Genomic DNA, 18,034 nt, shown 5'->3' on the forward strand with positions numbered 1-18,034 from the left:
GCATGAAAGTCAAAATAATGTGTGCAACTTTGAAGAAAGGTTCTTTCCCTTCTGCTTGGCTGAAAACCAGACATGAAAGCTTGATTACCAATTGCTGTCTTGGATCGTATGGTGGTTTTTCATGGTAATCTTATAATCGTGAAACAATATAGAAGAAACCTGAATTTCTGACAACGCAAAACACCTATCTACCTACATACCTACCTCCCAGCCCTACGATGAGTTCCCACAAGGAACATCTCTTAGCCCTATACTGAGTACCTCTGTGCTTCTTGACTATGAGGGAGAAATACATTTCTGTATTGTTTACCTCTCTTATTTTGGATTTCCTTGTTTTTTGCTGTTGAATCTATCCTATTTTTTCTTTTTTTCACTTTTTTCTTCTAAAATGTATACCTACAAGAATGAGTTTAAAGAAACTATCCTATTTTAATGTATGACATATTATCTTATTCTGGTTACTGGGAATTAGCTATAAATTAAATTTTGTCTTTTATCTATATAGAACACCTAATACTTTTTATTGGAAGAGTATTAGAAAACAGTATTTAAAACCGTATTTGTTTCTGGATTAAATAGTGATGACTGTACCATATACTAAAAATATACTAATATCATTGAATTGTACACTTTGTATTGTGTGAATCTTATGGCATGTGAAGTATATCTTAATAAAGCTATTATTTTAAAAATATGTTAAAATGAATCATTCAATGAAAGCATTATGATATTTAAATATTTTTTAATTAAGCTTTGAATTGAAACTACCATTTCAGTGGGATATGAGAATCATTTATTAAACCAATTTGTGAAATATAAAACTTTAATATCAATTCAGACGTTTTAACTTGTGACTATTCTGATATCCCCCTTGACGTTTGCTTCTATCTTATTATTATTCATTTCCAGATTCAGGTTTTGCATTACTTTGAAGAGCATTTTATCATCTTTTTTATCTCCTGAAGCAGCCCTTTTGTTGAGAGCTTCTTCTGTTACAATAAAAAACTGTTCCGTTGGTTGAAGAATGCTTACTCCATAGCCTTTGTTGCTATAAATATGATTATTTGTCATCTTCAATTTGGGTGCTGGAAGAACCTATTAAATTATTTGAGGAAATTAGTTTTTCAATAATTTTATTTAAAAAATGAAGTAATGAACATATAAAAATTAGCTTAGACTTTATTCTTGGATTAACAGATTTTTTAAAGCAACCAAGACTCAATTTTGAACAAGTGTTAAGTGCTATTTTCATGACACCAACTAACGTAATATTAACTACAAAAATATTTAATAAGAATTTTTTTGGCTGGGCGCGGTGACTCATGCCTATAATCCCAGCACTTAGGGAGGCTGAGGTGGGCGGATCACAAGGTCAGGAGTTCAATACCAACCTGGCCAAGATGGTGAAACCCCGTCTCTACTGAAAATACAAAAAAATTAGCCGGGCGTGGTGGTGGGCGCCTGCAATCTCAGCTAATCAGGAGGCTGAGGCTGAGAATTGTTTGAACCCAAGAGGCGGAGGTTGCAGTAAGCCGAGATCACGCCACTGCACTCCAGCCTGGGCAACAGAGTGAGACTCTGTCTCAAAAAAAAAAAAAATTTTATTTTTGAGCAACCTCTGTTCACTGCAACCTCTGCCTCCTGGTTCAAGTGATTCTCCTGCCTTAGCCTCTCAAGTAGCTGGGACTACAGGTGCGTGCCACCACACCTGGCTAATTTTTGTATTTTCAGTAGAGACAGGGTTTCAATATTGTGGCCAGGCTGGTCTCGAGCTCCTGACCTCATGATCCATCCGCCTTGGCCTCCCAAAGTGCTGGAATTACATGTGTGAGCCACCGCACCCAGCCAATAAGAAAATATTAAATGAGCCAGGTGTGGTGGCTCACGCCCTGTAATCCCAGCTCTTAAGGAGGCAGAGGCAGAAAGATAGCTGGAGCCCAGGAGTTCAAGACCTGCCTGGGCAATATAGCAAGACCCCATTTTCCACAAAAAGAAAAAGAAAAAAAAATAAGTGTAAGAAAATATTAAATGAAGTTTTCAATTTACTTTTATCAGTTATTGATAAAAACAACTAATTCTGTATGGGGATACAACCCGTGGAGCTGACCTCTCATAACATAATAAACATGAAAATAAATAATTTCAAATAATATGTGATTTGGAGAAAATAAGGTAATGGGCTAGCATGACTGGGTGGGGAGAGGTTACAACTTGAGTGTTCTTTACATTAAAGCCTTCTTTGAAGAGGGACAATCACATTCAGATAGTAATAAGAAAGTCTATAGAAAGAGTGCTTCGGTCAGGTGTGGTGGCTCACCCCTGTAATCCCAGCACTTTGGGAGGCAGAGGCGGGCAAATCACCTGAGGTCAGTAGTTCGACACCAGCCTGACCAACATGGAGAAACCCCGTCTCTATTAAAAATACAAAATTAGCTGGGCGTGGTGGCACATGCCTGTAATCCCAGTTACATAGGAAGCTGAGGCAGGAAAATCGCTTGAACCTGGGAGGCAGACGTTGCGGTGAGCCGAGATCGCACCATTGCACTCCAGCCTGGGCAACAAGAGCGAAAATTCATCTCAAACAAATAAACAAACAAACAAACAAACAAAGAGTGCTTCAGGTGAAGGTAACAGCCAGAACAAAGTTAATAATTTCTGGGAGCACAAACAAAGCCAGTGTGGCTCGAATATAATGTATAAGAGGAAGATTGGAAGGAGATTATAAGTTGGAGAAAGCAGAGGCCAGATCTTATCAGATTTTATAAACCATGCTTATCAAATTTTAACGTTACGTATATATCATTTGGGAGCTTGTTAAAGACCACATTTTGTTCAATTGGTCTGGCATGAGGCTCAAAATTCTCCACTTCTAACAAACTACCAGGTGATACCAATGCTGCTGGTCCATGGCTCACCCTTTGAGTATCAGGAATATGATTCTTAAAGTGTGAGTTCAACCAGCAGTACCAGCATCACCTAGGAACTTACTAAAACAAATTCTCTGGCTTTACCCTAGACCTGCTGAATCAGAAAGCAGAGTGGACCTCTGCAAGAATGATTCTGATGCATGCTAACATTCAAGGACCACTGAAAAATTGAAAAATATTTAAGAACAGAAAAAATGTTTTAAGATAAATCAAAGATTTTAAAACTGCTCCCATTTACCATTTGTACCTTCTTTTCTCTTTTTTTTTTTTTTTGAGACAGTCTCGATCTGTCGCCTAGGCTGCAGTGCAGTGGTGCGCTCAGGGCTCACTGCAACCTCTGCCTCCCGAGTTCAAGTGATTCTCCTGCCTCAGCCTCCCGAATAGCTGGGACTACAGGCATGTGCCAACACGGATGGTTATTTTTTTTTGTATTTTTAGTAGAGATGGGATTTCACTATGTTAGCCAGGATAGTCTCGATCTCTTGACCTCGTGATCTGCCCGCCTCGGCCTCCCAAAGTGCTGGGATTACAGGCATGAGCCACCGTGCCTGGCCTTGTACCTTATTTTCAACCAATTATCTGACTTAGGGTCCAGAATCATACAGGGAGTGGGAGGCTACTAGTAATATATAATACAATTCCTGCCCTTAGATAATTTATAATCTATTTGAGGAGACAAAATGTACGTTCATAAAACAAAGAGTTAGAATGTTCTAGAAAAAACTTCATTAACATAAAAGTTCATTAACTACACAAGCCTAGAGAGGGACTTAGAAAGACAGGATTTATAGAAGCAGAAAGGATGGAAGACAATTCACCTAGAAATTATTGCTGTTAATGTTTTAATTGGTTAGCTTAAATCATTTAACACAACTTTGAAAGTAAGACTTCAAATGCTTCTTAATATATTATTATTCTTAATTTGCTTTACTTTGTAATTTGAAATAAAAAATGTATTACAGATCTGATCAAAGAAAACTCTAAAATGTCTTTAAGAGAAAAATCTATCCCATTTCTCATGTTCAGAGTTATTTGCAAAGAGTTTAAGTACAAATTATTAAATTACGTAAGGCTAAACTTATTTCCCATCAGCCATTATTTAACCATATTTTATTACTTGTACTACCTTTTAAGACTAAAACTGGTATTTTATTACTTATAATTACTTACAATTCTCATAACAATGCTACATCAAGAAATAAGATAATACCTTCATATTAACTCCACCTAAGGTGCTTTTTGAACTGTCACTGGTTCTGAGGTTATTACAGTGATGAATTTCATTTCTTTCCAGAATGGCTGTGCTTCCAGGATACAGTTCAACACCAGCACCCTGTAAATTAAAAGCAAATAAAACTATCTACAAAGTAGATACACAAATCTCTCTCCAAAATCTTCTTTAGATTTGAAAATTATAATTCTGTATTACCAATATAAACATTGAGTTACATGAAAATACATGATCATACATGCAACTGTTAATTGTAAAGATAATATTTAAAAATATTGAAAATTTAAATATGTTAGAGAATCATTAGACTTAGAAGGTTGAGGTCATATAATCCATTACCTTATTCTTCCACCCAAATGATTCTCTAGAAAGGAGTCCAAAACCTTTTAAAGCAATTGTTTCAATAGTTATGAAAATTTATATCTACTGTAAATCCCATGTAATGCCACTAAAGTATATTTCCTCATTTTAGTGGAAATTTAAAAAGTTCTTTAAAAAGGTGCTCTTATTTTTCTACTTCCTTTAATCCTTTTTCTCATTCAATACTCCAGTCCTTCAATGATCTTTGTGATTGTTATCTAAAGACTCAAGCTCTTAATTTTTAATTATTTATTTATTTATTGTTAAAGACAAGGTCTTTCTGTGTTGCCCAGGCTGGTCTCAAACTTGGGCTCAAGTGATCCTCCCGCCTCAGCTCCCAAAGTGCTGGGATTACAGGAGTGAGCCACTGTACTTGACCTCAAGTTTTTTATGTCCTGATTATTAAGAAGCTGTCAGAACTAATCACATCATCTAACAGCAACATCTGATAACTTACATGTCTTATTTCTTTAAAGATAAACTATCAAATGATTGACTCGTGATTTATGTTAAAGCCACTGTTTTCCAGATTTTAAAAAGTCCCACTTATAAAACAAAGCTAAATATTCTTTACTTTGGACCTAGCATTTCATTTTTCCTAAACGTACTATGACACTCTAGTACTCATTTTGTTGATGTCTACCAGTTACTAAGTTTAATTAGAATTCCACTAAAAGATGAAAAAATTGCTACCCTTTATTTGTATATTAAGATCACTCAAAGCTGTTATCTATAGTCATATAAAGCCATACTTTTTAAAGAATGAAATACCTGGGCACCAGTTATTTCACTGTCTGTAATTGTCAAAGTAGCCCCTGTAAGAACACACACTCCTGTTCCTTCACATTTTAATATGCAGTTTTCTAGAGTCATGTGACCAGACTCCACCACCACGATACCATCAACCGTCCCTTGTTGTATCAGAGATAGATGCATTAGTTTCACATTGTCAGCTTTGGACACCACAAAACTGTCACGAGAAGGTTCAGAAGTAATCATAATTTCCTCTCTCTTTCCAACTCCTGATTCATAGGGATAAAAATACATTAAATCAGTAATCTCCCATTTTGAGGCCTTTTAGTCATTCAACAATACTGCTGTTACTAAAGTTTTTCAGTGTGTGCATGTGTGTATGTGTGTGTGTGTGCATTTTTAGAGACGGGTCTCGCTATGTTGCCCAGGCTAGTCTCGAACTCCTGGGCTCAAGTGATCCTCCTGCCTCACCTCCTGAGTAAGTTTGGACTACAGGTGCATAGCACAGTGCCCAGCTTCACATATTTTTAACAAATAATATAGTAGATACATAACTATAGTGTAATCTTTTTCTTTTTTGAGACAGTCTTGCTCTTTTGCCCAGGCTGGAGTGCAGTGGCTTGATCATGGCTCATTGCAACCTGGGCTCACGTGATTGTCCCACCTCAGCCTCCCAAGTAACTGGGACTACAGGTGTGTGCCACCACATCCAGCTAACTTTTGAATTTTTTTGTAGAGATGGGGTTTCACTATGTTGCCTAGGCTGGTCTCAAACTCCAGGGCTCTAGCAATCCACCTGCCTCAGCCTCCCAAAGTGCTGGGATGTCCTTCTTTTGTTTTTGCTGTTGTTGTTGGTTAGAAAATGAGAATACTCTTACTTCAAAGTCAAAAAGAGAGAAAGTTTCTAAATATGTTCAGGACCTAAAAGAAATTTAGTAAATTCTACTTTTCTACTTCTGTTTTGGTGAGTTAGCATGTGATATTGGCCTTTTTGAGAAAATGATGAGCATATTTTAATATAGCATTACATCTGGGTTTTCTTAGTAAAGTGATATGAAAAGCAGTAAAGATAGATAAGAAAAAAGTGGTTTTGGTAAAAAATATAAATGGAGCTAATAGAAAATATGATGAACATGTCTTAATTGTAAAAGGAATATAAAGGATTTTTGTAAAATATAAATTCTATTGTAATTTCTAATGATTCCATTAAGCATGTTTAGAATACACAATTTGTCCAGTATACATTGCTGTAAAAAAACTACAAATGATGCCCTGCTAACCCTTTATAATGATGTCATCTGTCAACAAAGCAAGATTTGCAGCTTGATATTCTCCTGGAAAAATTATTACTGTATCTCCACTATAACAATTATCCAAAGCCAAATCCAAATCATCATGCTGTTGGAGAAGTGTGTCTGAAGATAAATCCTTTATCTAAAAAGAAATAAAACACTTGCACTTTCAATAATAGGTTAAACTTAAACATGTCATTTTAATCAGTTACTTACTGGACAAGTGCTTTTCCCAAAAGACTTATCATTTATTAAAGATTAGCAAGTATTAAATGCTCAAAGTATCAGTTCATTGATTAATGTTGAAATGAAATTTTTCTTTACAATCATTCATCATTTTATAACTATTAAACACTGGGTATTAACTATGTGCCATATTTTGAACTTTACATATTACCTCCTTAAGCCTTGCAACAGTTCCTTGACATATTATTATTATTATTTTGAGATGGAGTTTCACTCTGTCGCCTAGGCTGGAGGACAATGGTGCGATCTCGGCTCACTGCAACCCCTGCCTCCCGGGTTCAAGTGATTCTCCTGCCTCAGCCTCCTGAGTAGCTGGGATTATAGGCGCCTGTCACTGCATCTGGCTAACTTTTTGTATTTTTAGTAGAGATGGGGTTTCTCCACGTTGGCCAGGCTGCTCTTGAACTCCTGACCTCAGGTAATCTGCCCACCTCAGCCTCCTAAACTGCTGGGATTGCAGGCATGAGCCACCGCGCCCGGCGATGTAAGTATTATTATACCTGCTATAAGGTTAAGGAAATTGAAGCTTGGCAAGATTAAATGAATTGTCAAAATTAGTAGTGATGCCAAGCTTTAGATATAGTTCAATATGACACCAGATTTCATGCTCTTCCCTATGCATCATTTTGTTTTCTTTAACTCAAAATGACCCTCCAATTTTAGTAAATGAACAAAATTCTTTTTTTTTTTTTTTTTTTTTTGAGACGGAATTTCACTCTTGTCACCCAGGCTAGTGTGCAATGGCGCGATCTCAGCTCACTGCAACCTCTGCCTCCCAGGTTCAACCAATTCTCCCACCGCAGCCTCCCGAGTAGTTGGAGTTACAGGCGTCTGCCACCACACCTGGCTAATCTTTGTATTTTTAGTAGAGACAGGGTTTCGCCATGTTAGCCAAGCTGGTCTTGAACTCCTGACCTCAGGTGATCCACCTGCCTCGGCCTCTCAAAGTGCTGGGATTACAGGTGTGAGCCACCATGCCCAGCCCCCAAATAAACAAAATTATACATATCAAAGATTCTAAAATACGCATTGGGAGTAGAAAAGAGGAGATAACTTCATTATTAGTGTCGTGAAGACTGAAGGGCTTTATTTATTTATTTTGAGACAGGGTCTCATTCTGTTGCCCAAGCTGGAGTGCAGTGGCACAATCATGGCTCATGCAGCCTAAACCTCTCAGGTTCAAGTGATCCTCCCACCTCAGCCTCCTGAGTAGCTGGGACTACAGGCATACATGGCCACGCCTGGGTAATTTTTGTATTTTTTGTGGAGGTGGGGTTTCGCTATATTGCCCAGGCTGGTCTCAAACTCCTGAGGTCAAGCGATCGCCCACCTCAGCCTCCCAAAGTGCTGGGATTACAGGTGTGAGCCACCATGCCCAGCAATGTGAAGGACTTTTAATATAAAATAGAAATCCAGGCTGGGCACAGTGGCTCACACCTGTAATCCCAGCACTTTGGGAAGCCAAGGCAGGTGGATCACTGGAGGTCAGGAGTTCAAGACCAGCCTGACCAACATGGTGAAACCCCGTCTCTACTAAAAATACAAAAATTAGCCAGGCTTGGTGGCACATGCCTATAATCCTAGCTACTCGGGACGTTGAGGCAGGAGAAACACTTGAACCCAGGAAGCGGAGTTTGCAGTAAGCAGAGATGGTGCCATTGTACTCCAGCCTGGGCAGCAAGAGTGAAACTGTCTCAAAAAAAAAAAAAAAAAAAAAAAAAGTAAATAAATAAATAATAAATCCAAATATAAAATTTGGAAATATATTCTGAAAAAATGCCTATTATTCTTTGATTCCAATGAGAATGTCATTATCATGCACATATCTTTCTTCTTCTTACTATTATTTTTTTTAGATGGAGTCTTGCTCTGTCGCTCAGGCTGGAGTGCAGTGGCACAATCTTGGCTCACTGCAACCTCCCGGGTTCAAGTGATTCTCCTGCCTCAGCCTCCCAAGTAGCTGGGACTATAGATGTATGCCACCGCACCCGGCTAATTTTTGTATTTTTAGTAGAGACGAGGTTTCAGCATGTTGGCCAGGCAGGTCTCGAACTCCTGATCTCAAGTGATCCACTCACCTTGGTCTCCCAAAGTGCTGGGATTATGGGCGTGAGCCACCGCACCCAGCCTTTTTTTTTTTATTATTATAAAAGTGGTACTTGTTATAAAAACATGGAAAAGAAAGCATAACAAAAGTTGAAAAATTAACTTGTAAATTCTTAAAGAAAACCTTCATTTATATAGATATTTCCTTCCAGTATATTTTCCATGCATATATTCATTTATACATATGCTAATCAATGCTACCATAGATTGTATATACTTTTGAATTCTGATTTTATCATTATACTGTATCACCGTCCCCATGTCTTTAAATAATTTTTCAAAGACTACTTTTTTTTTAATGATTATAATTTCAACTTATTTTAGACACAGGGGTGCATGTGCAGGATTTACTATGTTCGTTTATTGCACCCAGGTATTGAGCATAGTACCCAATAGGTAGTTTTTCAACAGACATCCCCTCCCTTCTTCCTTCAGCACCAGTAGTTAGCAGTGTCTCTTGTTCTCATGTTTGTGTCCATGTGTGCTCAATGTTTAGCTCCTGCTTGTAAGTGACAACATGTAGTATTTGGTTTTCTGTTCCTGCATTAATTCACTTAGGATAATGGCCTCCAGGTGCATTCACGCCACTGCAAAGGACATTATTTCATTCTTCTTATGGCTGCATAGTATTCCATTCCACGGTGTATATGTACCACATTTTCATTATTCAATCCACCATCAATGGGCACCTTGGTTGATTCCCTGTCTTTGCTATTATGAATAGCACATCAAAGCCTAATTTTTAACAATTATATACTAATGTATCAAACAGATATATTACCACTTATGTTATGAATTTCTCACTCTTATTTAGATGGTTTATGAGTTTTCAACATTATGAAAATACTACAACAGATCTTTATATATATGTATCTAGTTATTTCTTTAGGAAACATTACTAGACGGGAAATTGCTGAATCAAAAAGTATAAACATTTTAAGACTCTTGGATATACTTTGCCAAATTCCTCTCCAGAAGAGCTTAATCAATTAAAACTTGGGTTAAGAATGCTCATTTTGTTATAAACAAAACAACATGGGATTTTTTTTTAATGTGTAAAATATTTGCCATTTTAATGGACAAAACTCTTCCCACCTCATTTTCATTTCCATTTATTTGATAAGTGAGAGTGAACACTTTTTTCAGATATATGTAAAGTTCCTATAAGCCTTACTAAATCAGCAACCCACAAATTCATTTGTGCAGGTATTACATACATTGGAGGCAGATAGCACAAGACTACCTCTGTAAATAAATAATTTGTAAGAACTCTGAAACCCTCCTCACTCATATTTTTTTTTATTCACTGAAATAAGAAATACAGGAGAGAGAAAAAAGTATGATAGAGGAAGACAATGAGTTTAATTTTGGTGCCAATAAATTTGAAGTGCCAGTGGAGTCACTCGATAGAAGTATCCAGCAGACTATGGATATAAGGGTCTAGAATATAGGACCTGACTAGACATAAGGTCATAGATTTATTTACTTATATGATAATTTGAGCACAAGAATGGATGAAATTAGCCACAAGAATGTGTAAAGAGGGAAAGATAGCAACCTAGAACAGAACGCTGAGGAATATTTAACAAACTGGCAGAAACGCAAGATCTCACAAAGAATACTGAGAAGTAGGCAAAGAGGTAGTAAGAAAATCAGGAGACTAGGATGTGATGAAAGGAGGAAGTACAGTCGACCCTTGAACAACATGGGTTTGAACTGCATAGACCCATTTATACACAGATTTTTTTCAACCAAACATGGATCAAAATACAACATTTGCAGTATGAAAATCTGAGTATATGGAGAGCAGACTTTGACGTTTTTGTATATGTGGGTTCTGCAGGGCTGACAGCACGACTTGAATACACACGGATTTGGATACATGCCAAGTGTCGTCGGACTAATCCCTGTGTATACCGAGGGACAAATGTAATTGGTAGTGTCAAATGCTGCTCAAAGATTAACAAGATAGTAATCTCTGAGTCGTACCTACTGCAATTGGCCAGAGGGAGATTCTACATTACCACAACAGCATTTTCAGTGATATTCTGGAGACAGAAGCCAGATCACAGTGAGTAGAGGAATAAATATGAAAGAAATAGAAATAAATGCAGATAAATATTTCAAGTAGTTTTTCTCTGCAAGGTAAGAAACAGAGATGTAGCGTTTAGGGTAGATATTGTTTTGCTATTTAAAACAGAACAGAATTGAACATAACTCACTGTATTCAGGAAGGAGAGAGTAGAGAGGAGAGGTTAAAGACACAAGGAAGAGATGACAGCACAGAAATGGTGAAGTAATGGCTCTTCCACTGAAGCAAACATAAGTTGGCAAAAACTATGGAATCAACTTTTGGGAGCTCTAGAACCTAAATCAAACATCACAACAAAGGAAATACTTAATGAAGTGGCTGCTAAAATTCAGTAAACAAGTGTTGTGGCATTGTTTTTGCTTACTCACCTACCATCCCCAATCCCCTGCTCTGCAGCAGCAATGGAAATGGCCACCAGGTGGTAGGGTGCAATACAGGCCTTGTTCTCAAAATACTATGGTTGTATATTCTGACCTATCTGGTAGTTCTCTGATGGACTGGCAAAGAGGATAATCTTTTTTTCACCCCTCAGGCTAGAGTGGCTTTCCCTTTGCCCCAAAGATGCCCAGTGCAAAGAACACAGAAAGAGACAAGCAAAATTCCTCAAAGGAGAGGCTGAGGAGAAAGATTTTTGGAGGAATAAGGGCTTGAAAGGAATCAGGGCTTCCCATACACTAAGAAATCAGTAGTGAAATGCACATGCACTGCAGGGCTAGACGTATGCTCAGAAGATATCTGAGAAGAACCTAGGCTTGCACCTTTGGCTGCTCTTTGGGCCTTGTGCAAACAGGAAGCAAAAGCTAATACAAAGTTTTAGGCAGCCTGGCTTAGCTTTGAAGGAGTGTCTCAGCTCAGAGACAATCTGCAAACACTGGGAGAGTTTTTGTTTTTGTTTTTTTCTATTTATTTATCAATTTTTTTATTTTTATTTTTTTTTGAGACAGAGTCTGGCTCTGTCACCCAGACTGGAGTGCAGTGGCACGATCTTGGCTCACTGCAACCTCTGCCTCCCGGGTTCAAGCGATTTTCCTGCCTCAGCCTCCCAAGTAGCTGTAATTACAGGTATACACCACTACGCCCAGCTAATTTCTGTATTTTTAGTAGAGGTGGGGTTTCACCATGTTAGCCAGGCTAGTCTCAAACTCGTGGCCTCAAGTGACCCGCCTGTCTCAGCCTCCCGAAGTGCTGGGATTACAGGTGTGAGCCACTGCACCTGACCTTGTTTTTTTCTTTTTAGCTGAGCCATTTAAGGAAATCTCTGTTAGATTACTCACTATCTACTGAGATAACAACGAAGACTTCAAGTGCCACACAAAAAAGAAATACAGCCTTCACAGAAGTAGTTTAGAAAAGTCATTAAACAAACATACAGCTGCAGTCTTCAACAACCGAAACAAACCCTGAGGAGGGGTAGAATCCAGTTTCCAGAGTTACCATATTATAATATCCAAAAAGTCCAGTTTTCACAAAAAAATTGCAAGGCATACAAAAAAATAAGATACTGTGGCCCATTCACAGGAAAAATAAATTAACAGAAACTATCCCAGAGGAACTTTGGACTTACTAGACAAAGACTTAAACTCAACCGTTTTAAATGTGCACAAAGAGCTAAAGGAAACAATCAAGAACTAGAAGCAACCAGGAGAACAATGTCTGAACAAATAAAGAATATCGATAAAAATATAAACAAAATAGAAATTCTGTAGTTGAAAAGTGTAATAGCTGAAGTGAAAAAATTCACTAGAGGGGTTCAACAGCAGATTTGAGCAAGCAGAAAAAATAATCAGCAATCTTGATGAAAGCACAATAGAAATTATCCAGCCTGAGGACCAGAAGGAAAAGAAGTATGGAAAAAAAATGAACAGCATCAAAGGGACCTGTGGGATACCATGAAGCATATAAATATACTTACTAGGAAGTGTCAGAAGAAGAGGAAAGAGAGAAAAGGGTATGGTGTTACTTTGTATGTATATATGGGTTTTCATTCACAGCTCGTGACTCATAACTTCCATAGTCCTTATTACAGTTTTTTGTTATAATGTTGGGCGCTTTAGGCCTCAGGAGCAGGCCTCAGGAAACAGAATCTCTCTAACCTTCTCTTGCTCTCCTTTCACCTGCCCCAGGGCAGGACTCTAATATTCTTGTGCTTTTCTGATTGCAGGTCATAAGACCCTCATTCCAAACCAGGTTCCGCCAGGTATGGTGGCTCGCGCCTGTAATCCCAGCTCTTAGGGAGGCAGAGGTGGGAGTATAGCTTGAGCCCAGGAGTTTGAGACCTGCTTGGGCAACATAGCAAGACCCTGTTATCCACAAAAAAGAAAAAAAAGAGACAAAATATAAATAAATAAACTGGGTTCCACCCCATACCTAGAGGCCAATCACGTTTTAACACAGTTGTCCAAAGAAACCCAAGAGGACTGGGTTCAGAGAGCCTTCAGAAAGCTGACCGCATAACATTTCCTGGAGGATGACATACCTGGAGGAGGGCACGGGAGCTCTGTGCACCTTTCCCTGATACTTTCCCCTACACATCTTTTCATCTCTATCCTTTGTAATATCGATTTTTTTTTTTTTTTTTTGAGACGGAGTCTTACTCTGTCACCCAGGCTGGAGTGTAGTGGTGCAATCTCGGCTCACTGCAACCTCTGCCTCCCGGGTTCAAGTGATTCTCCTGCCTCAGCCTCCCAAGTAGCTGAGATTACAGGTGTGCGCCACCACGCCCAGCTAAATTTTGTATATTTAGTAGAGATGGGTTTTTGCCATGTTGGCCAGGCTGGTCTCAAACTCCTGACCTCAAGTGATCTGCCTGCCTCAGTCTCCCAAAGTGCTGGGATTACAGGCGTGAGCCACTGTGCTTGACTGTAATATCCTTTATAATAAACTGGTAAACATAGGCCGGGCATGGTGGCTCACACCTGTAATCCCAGCACTTCGGGAGGCTGAGGCGGGCGGATCACAGGGTCAGGAGTTCAAGACCGGACTGACCAATATGGTGAAACCCCATCTCTACTAAAAATACAAAAATTAGCTGGGTGTAGTAGTGTGCTTCTGTTATCCCAGCTACTCAGAAGGCTGAGGCAGGAGAATTGCTTGAACCTGGGAGGTAGAGGTTACAGTGAGCCAAGATCATGCCACTGCATTTCCAGCCTGGGTGACATAGCGAGACTCCATTTCAAAAAATTAATTAAGTAAGTAAGTAAATTAACTGGTAAACATAAATGTTTCTCTGAGTTCTGTGCACTGCTGTAGCAAATTAATTAAACCTAAAAAAACGGGAGTTGTGAGAACCCCAACTTGAAGCCAGTCAGTCAGAAGTTCTGGAGGCCTAGACTTGTGACTGGTATCTGAGGGACAGGGGCAGTTTTGGAGGCTGAATCTCCAACCTGTAGAGTGTGACACTGTCTACTGGTAGATATGTTGAAATAGAATTGTAGCACACCCAGTTGGGGTCTGCTGGAGAACTGATTACTTGCTGGCAGGGAGAAAGCCCCACATATTTTGGGGTCACAGAAGTCTTCTGTGTTGATAATTCTTGTTTTGTTGTGAAAACAGAAGGAAAATATGGTTTAAGTGTTTTCCTAACAAAGGCAGAAAAAATATTTGAAAACATAACAGCTGAAAACATCCCAAATTTCATTAAAGACATGAATCTACATATCCAAGAAGTGTAATGGACTTTAAGTAGGATAAACACAAAGAAACACATATTAACATACATTACAATCAAACAATTAAAATCCAAAGATAGGCAGGGGTATGGGTGGCTCACACTTGTAATACCAGCACTTTGGGAGGCCAAGGCGGCAGATCACCTGAGGTCAGGAGTTCCAGACCAGCTTGGCCAACACGGCGAAACCCCCTCTCTACTAAAAATACAAAAATTAACCAGATGTGGTGTCACATGCCTATGATACCAACTACTGGGGAGGTTGAGGTAGGAGAATCACTTGAACCCGGGAGGCAGAGGTTGCAGTGAGCTGAGATCATGCCATTGCACTCCAGCCTGGGCAACAAGAGCAAAACTCCATCTCAAAAAATAATAATGATAAAAACAATCCAAAGATAAAGAGAGAATCTTAGAAGCAGCAAGAGGGAAGCAACACATTAAGTATAAGAGATCCTTAATAAGATTAAGGCTGATTTCTCATCAGAAACCATGGAAGCCAGAAAGCAGTGGGATTTTAAAGTGCTGAAAGATAAACAGCCAAAAATTCTACATCTAGAAAAACTATCTTTTCAAAATGAAGAAGAAATTGACGTTTCTAGATAAACAAAAGTTGGGCCTATCCTAAAAGAAATGCTAAAGGAGTCCTTCAGACTGAAATGAAATAAACAACAGAAGTAACTCAAAGCCATATAAAGAAATAAAAAATTCCAGTAAAGGTAAAATCAAGGGTAAATATAAAGGCAGTATTACTGTATTTTTGGTTTGTGACTCCTCTTTTTGTTTCCTATATAATCTAGGATACCAATGACTAAAACAATACTTACAAATCCATGCTAATGGGGAAACAAGGTATAAAGATGTAATTTGTAATAATAACAACATAAAGGGAGGGATGGAGCTGTATGCTATTAAAGCAAAGTTGGTATCAATTCAAACTCAATCATTATAAATGTAGGATGTGAATTATAATTCCCTTGATAATCACCAAGAATATAACTAAGAAATACACACAAAAGGAAATGTGGAGTAAATCAAAATGGTACACTAAAAAAAATTCTTAATAAAACACAAAAGAAGACGGTCCTGAAAGCACTGCATAACAAAAAAAAAAGATATTACATGTAGGAAAAACAGTAGCCAATGGGATAAAGAAAAATAATCCAACTATATGATGTTATATGAGTCTCATTTCAGTCTGGGCATGGTGGCTCATGCCTGTAATCCCAGCACTTTGGGAGGCCGAGGTGGGTGGATCACCTGAGGTCAGGAATTCGAGACCAGCCTGGCCAACATGGCAAAACGCCATCTCTACTAAAAACACAGTAAGTACCCAGGCAACGTGCCTGTGATCCCAGCTACATGGGAGGCTGAGGCAGGAGAATCACTTGAACCCAGGAGGCAGAGATTGCAATGAGATGAGATCGTGCCACTGCACTCCAGCCTAGGTGACAGAGCAAGACTCAGTTCCAAAAAAAAGAAATCCATTTCACGTGCAATGACACCCATAGGCTCAAAGCAAAAAGATGGAGAAAAATCTATCAAGCAAACGGAAAACCAAAAAAAGCAGGGGTTACTATTTTAATTTCAGAGAAAATAGACTCTAAACCAAGAATGATTTTAAAAAGACAAAGAATGGCATTACATAATGATAAAGGGTTTGATTCAACAAGAAGACTTAACTAACTTAAATATATATATAATCCCAACACTGGAGCATCCAGATTCATAAAACAAGTTCTTAGAAATCTGTGAAGAGACTTAGAAGACCACACAATAATGGTGCAAGACTTCAACACCCCACTGACAGTATTAGACAGATAATTGAGGCAGAAAATTAAGAAAGATGTTTGAGACCTGAACTCAACACTTGACCAAATGGACCTAACAGACACCTACAGATCACCTGAGGTCAGATCATCTGAGGTCAGATCACCTGAGGTCAGGAGTTTGAGACCAGCCTGACCAACATGGTAAAATCCCATCTCTGCTAAAAATACAAAAAATTAGCCAGGCATGGTGGTGAACGCCTGTAATCCTAGCTACTCAGGAGGCAAAGACAGGAGAATCGCTTGAATCTGGAAGGTGGAGGTTGCAATGAGCCAAGATGACGCCACTGCACTCCAACCTGGGTGACAGAGGAAGACTCCATCAAAAAAAAAAAAAAAAAATCAATACTAAAGAAGACCTCTCAAAACCATACAATTGCTTGGAAATTAAGCAATCTGCTCCTGAATGACTTTTGGGTAAACACTGAAATTAATGCAGAAATCAAAAAATCAAAAAATTCTTTGAAACTAACGAGAACAAGGATATAACATACCAGAAACTCTGAGACACAGCTAAAATAGTGTTAATAGGAAATTTTAAGGCCCGGCACGGTGGCTCAAGCCTCTAATCCCAGCACTTTGGAAGGCTGAGGTGGGCGTATCACGAAGTCAGGAGATCGAGATCATCCTGGTGAACACGGTGAAACCCTGTCTCTACTAAAAATAGAAAAACTTAGCTGGACGTGGTGGCGGGCGCCTGTAGTTCCAGCTACTTGGGAGGCTGAGGTGGGAGAATGGCATGAACCCGGGAGGCAGAGCTTACGGTGAGCCAAGATCATGCCACTGCACTCCAGCCTGGGCAACAGAGCGAGACTCCGTCTCAAAAAAAAAAAAAAAAAAAGAGGAAAGTTTATTCTGCTAATCGCTCACATCAAAAGGTTAGAAAGATCTCAAACTGACAACCTAACATCACACCTGGAGGAACTAGAAAAATAAGAGTAAACCAATCCCAAAACTAGAAGAAGAAAAATAACCAAAATTAGAGTTGAACTGAATGAATCTGAGATGTGAAAAACCATACAAAAGATCAACAAAACCAAAAGTTGTTTTTTGAAAGAATAAATAAAATAGACTGCTAGTTAGACTGAGAGAATATTCAAATAAACACAACCAGAAACAACAAAAAGGACATTACTACTGACACTGCAGAAATACAAAAAAAACCCTCACAGACTATTACAAACATCTCTATGCACAAAAGCTAGAAAACCTAAAGGAAATGGATGAATTGCTGCAAACATACAATCTCCCAAGATTGGACCAGGAAGAAACTGAAACTCTAAACAGACTAATAATGAGTTCCAAAACTAAATTAGTAATAAAGAGCCTACCTACCAATCAGAAAAAGTTCTGAACGAGACAAATTTACAGCTGAATTCTACCAGACTTATAAGAGTTGCTACCAATCCTACTGAAACTATTCCAAAACATTGAGGAGGAAGGACTCCTCCCTAACTCATTATTTGAGGCCAGCATGATTCTGATACCAAAACCTGGCAGACGCATCAAAAAAAAAGTAAACTTCAAGCTGATA

At 38.6% G+C, this 18,034-nt stretch overlaps 1 protein-coding gene across 1 annotated transcript in view; it reads right to left on the bottom strand.

Moving 5' to 3' along the window:
- Window positions 1-722: 722 nt before the first annotated feature.
- The window catches only part of LOC105484562 (SHC binding and spindle associated 1 like), a 48,972-nt gene continuing 31,660 nt past the window's right edge, over window positions 723-18,034 (bottom strand). The window contains exons 7-10 of the mRNA XM_011746303.3: window positions 6,552-6,705; window positions 5,290-5,540; window positions 4,138-4,260; window positions 723-1,095 (exon numbers count right to left, since the gene is read on the bottom strand). Of these exons, the coding sequence (XP_011744605.1) occupies window positions 844-1,095; window positions 4,138-4,260; window positions 5,290-5,540; window positions 6,552-6,705 (780 nt within the window). The 3' untranslated portion in view covers window positions 723-843. The remainder of the gene's footprint in view (window positions 1,096-4,137; window positions 4,261-5,289; window positions 5,541-6,551; window positions 6,706-18,034) is intronic.

This window comes from Macaca nemestrina, chromosome 1, assembly GCF_043159975.1.
Source record: "Macaca nemestrina isolate mMacNem1 chromosome 1, mMacNem.hap1, whole genome shotgun sequence".
Taxonomy (NCBI): domain Eukaryota; kingdom Metazoa; phylum Chordata; class Mammalia; order Primates; family Cercopithecidae; genus Macaca; species Macaca nemestrina.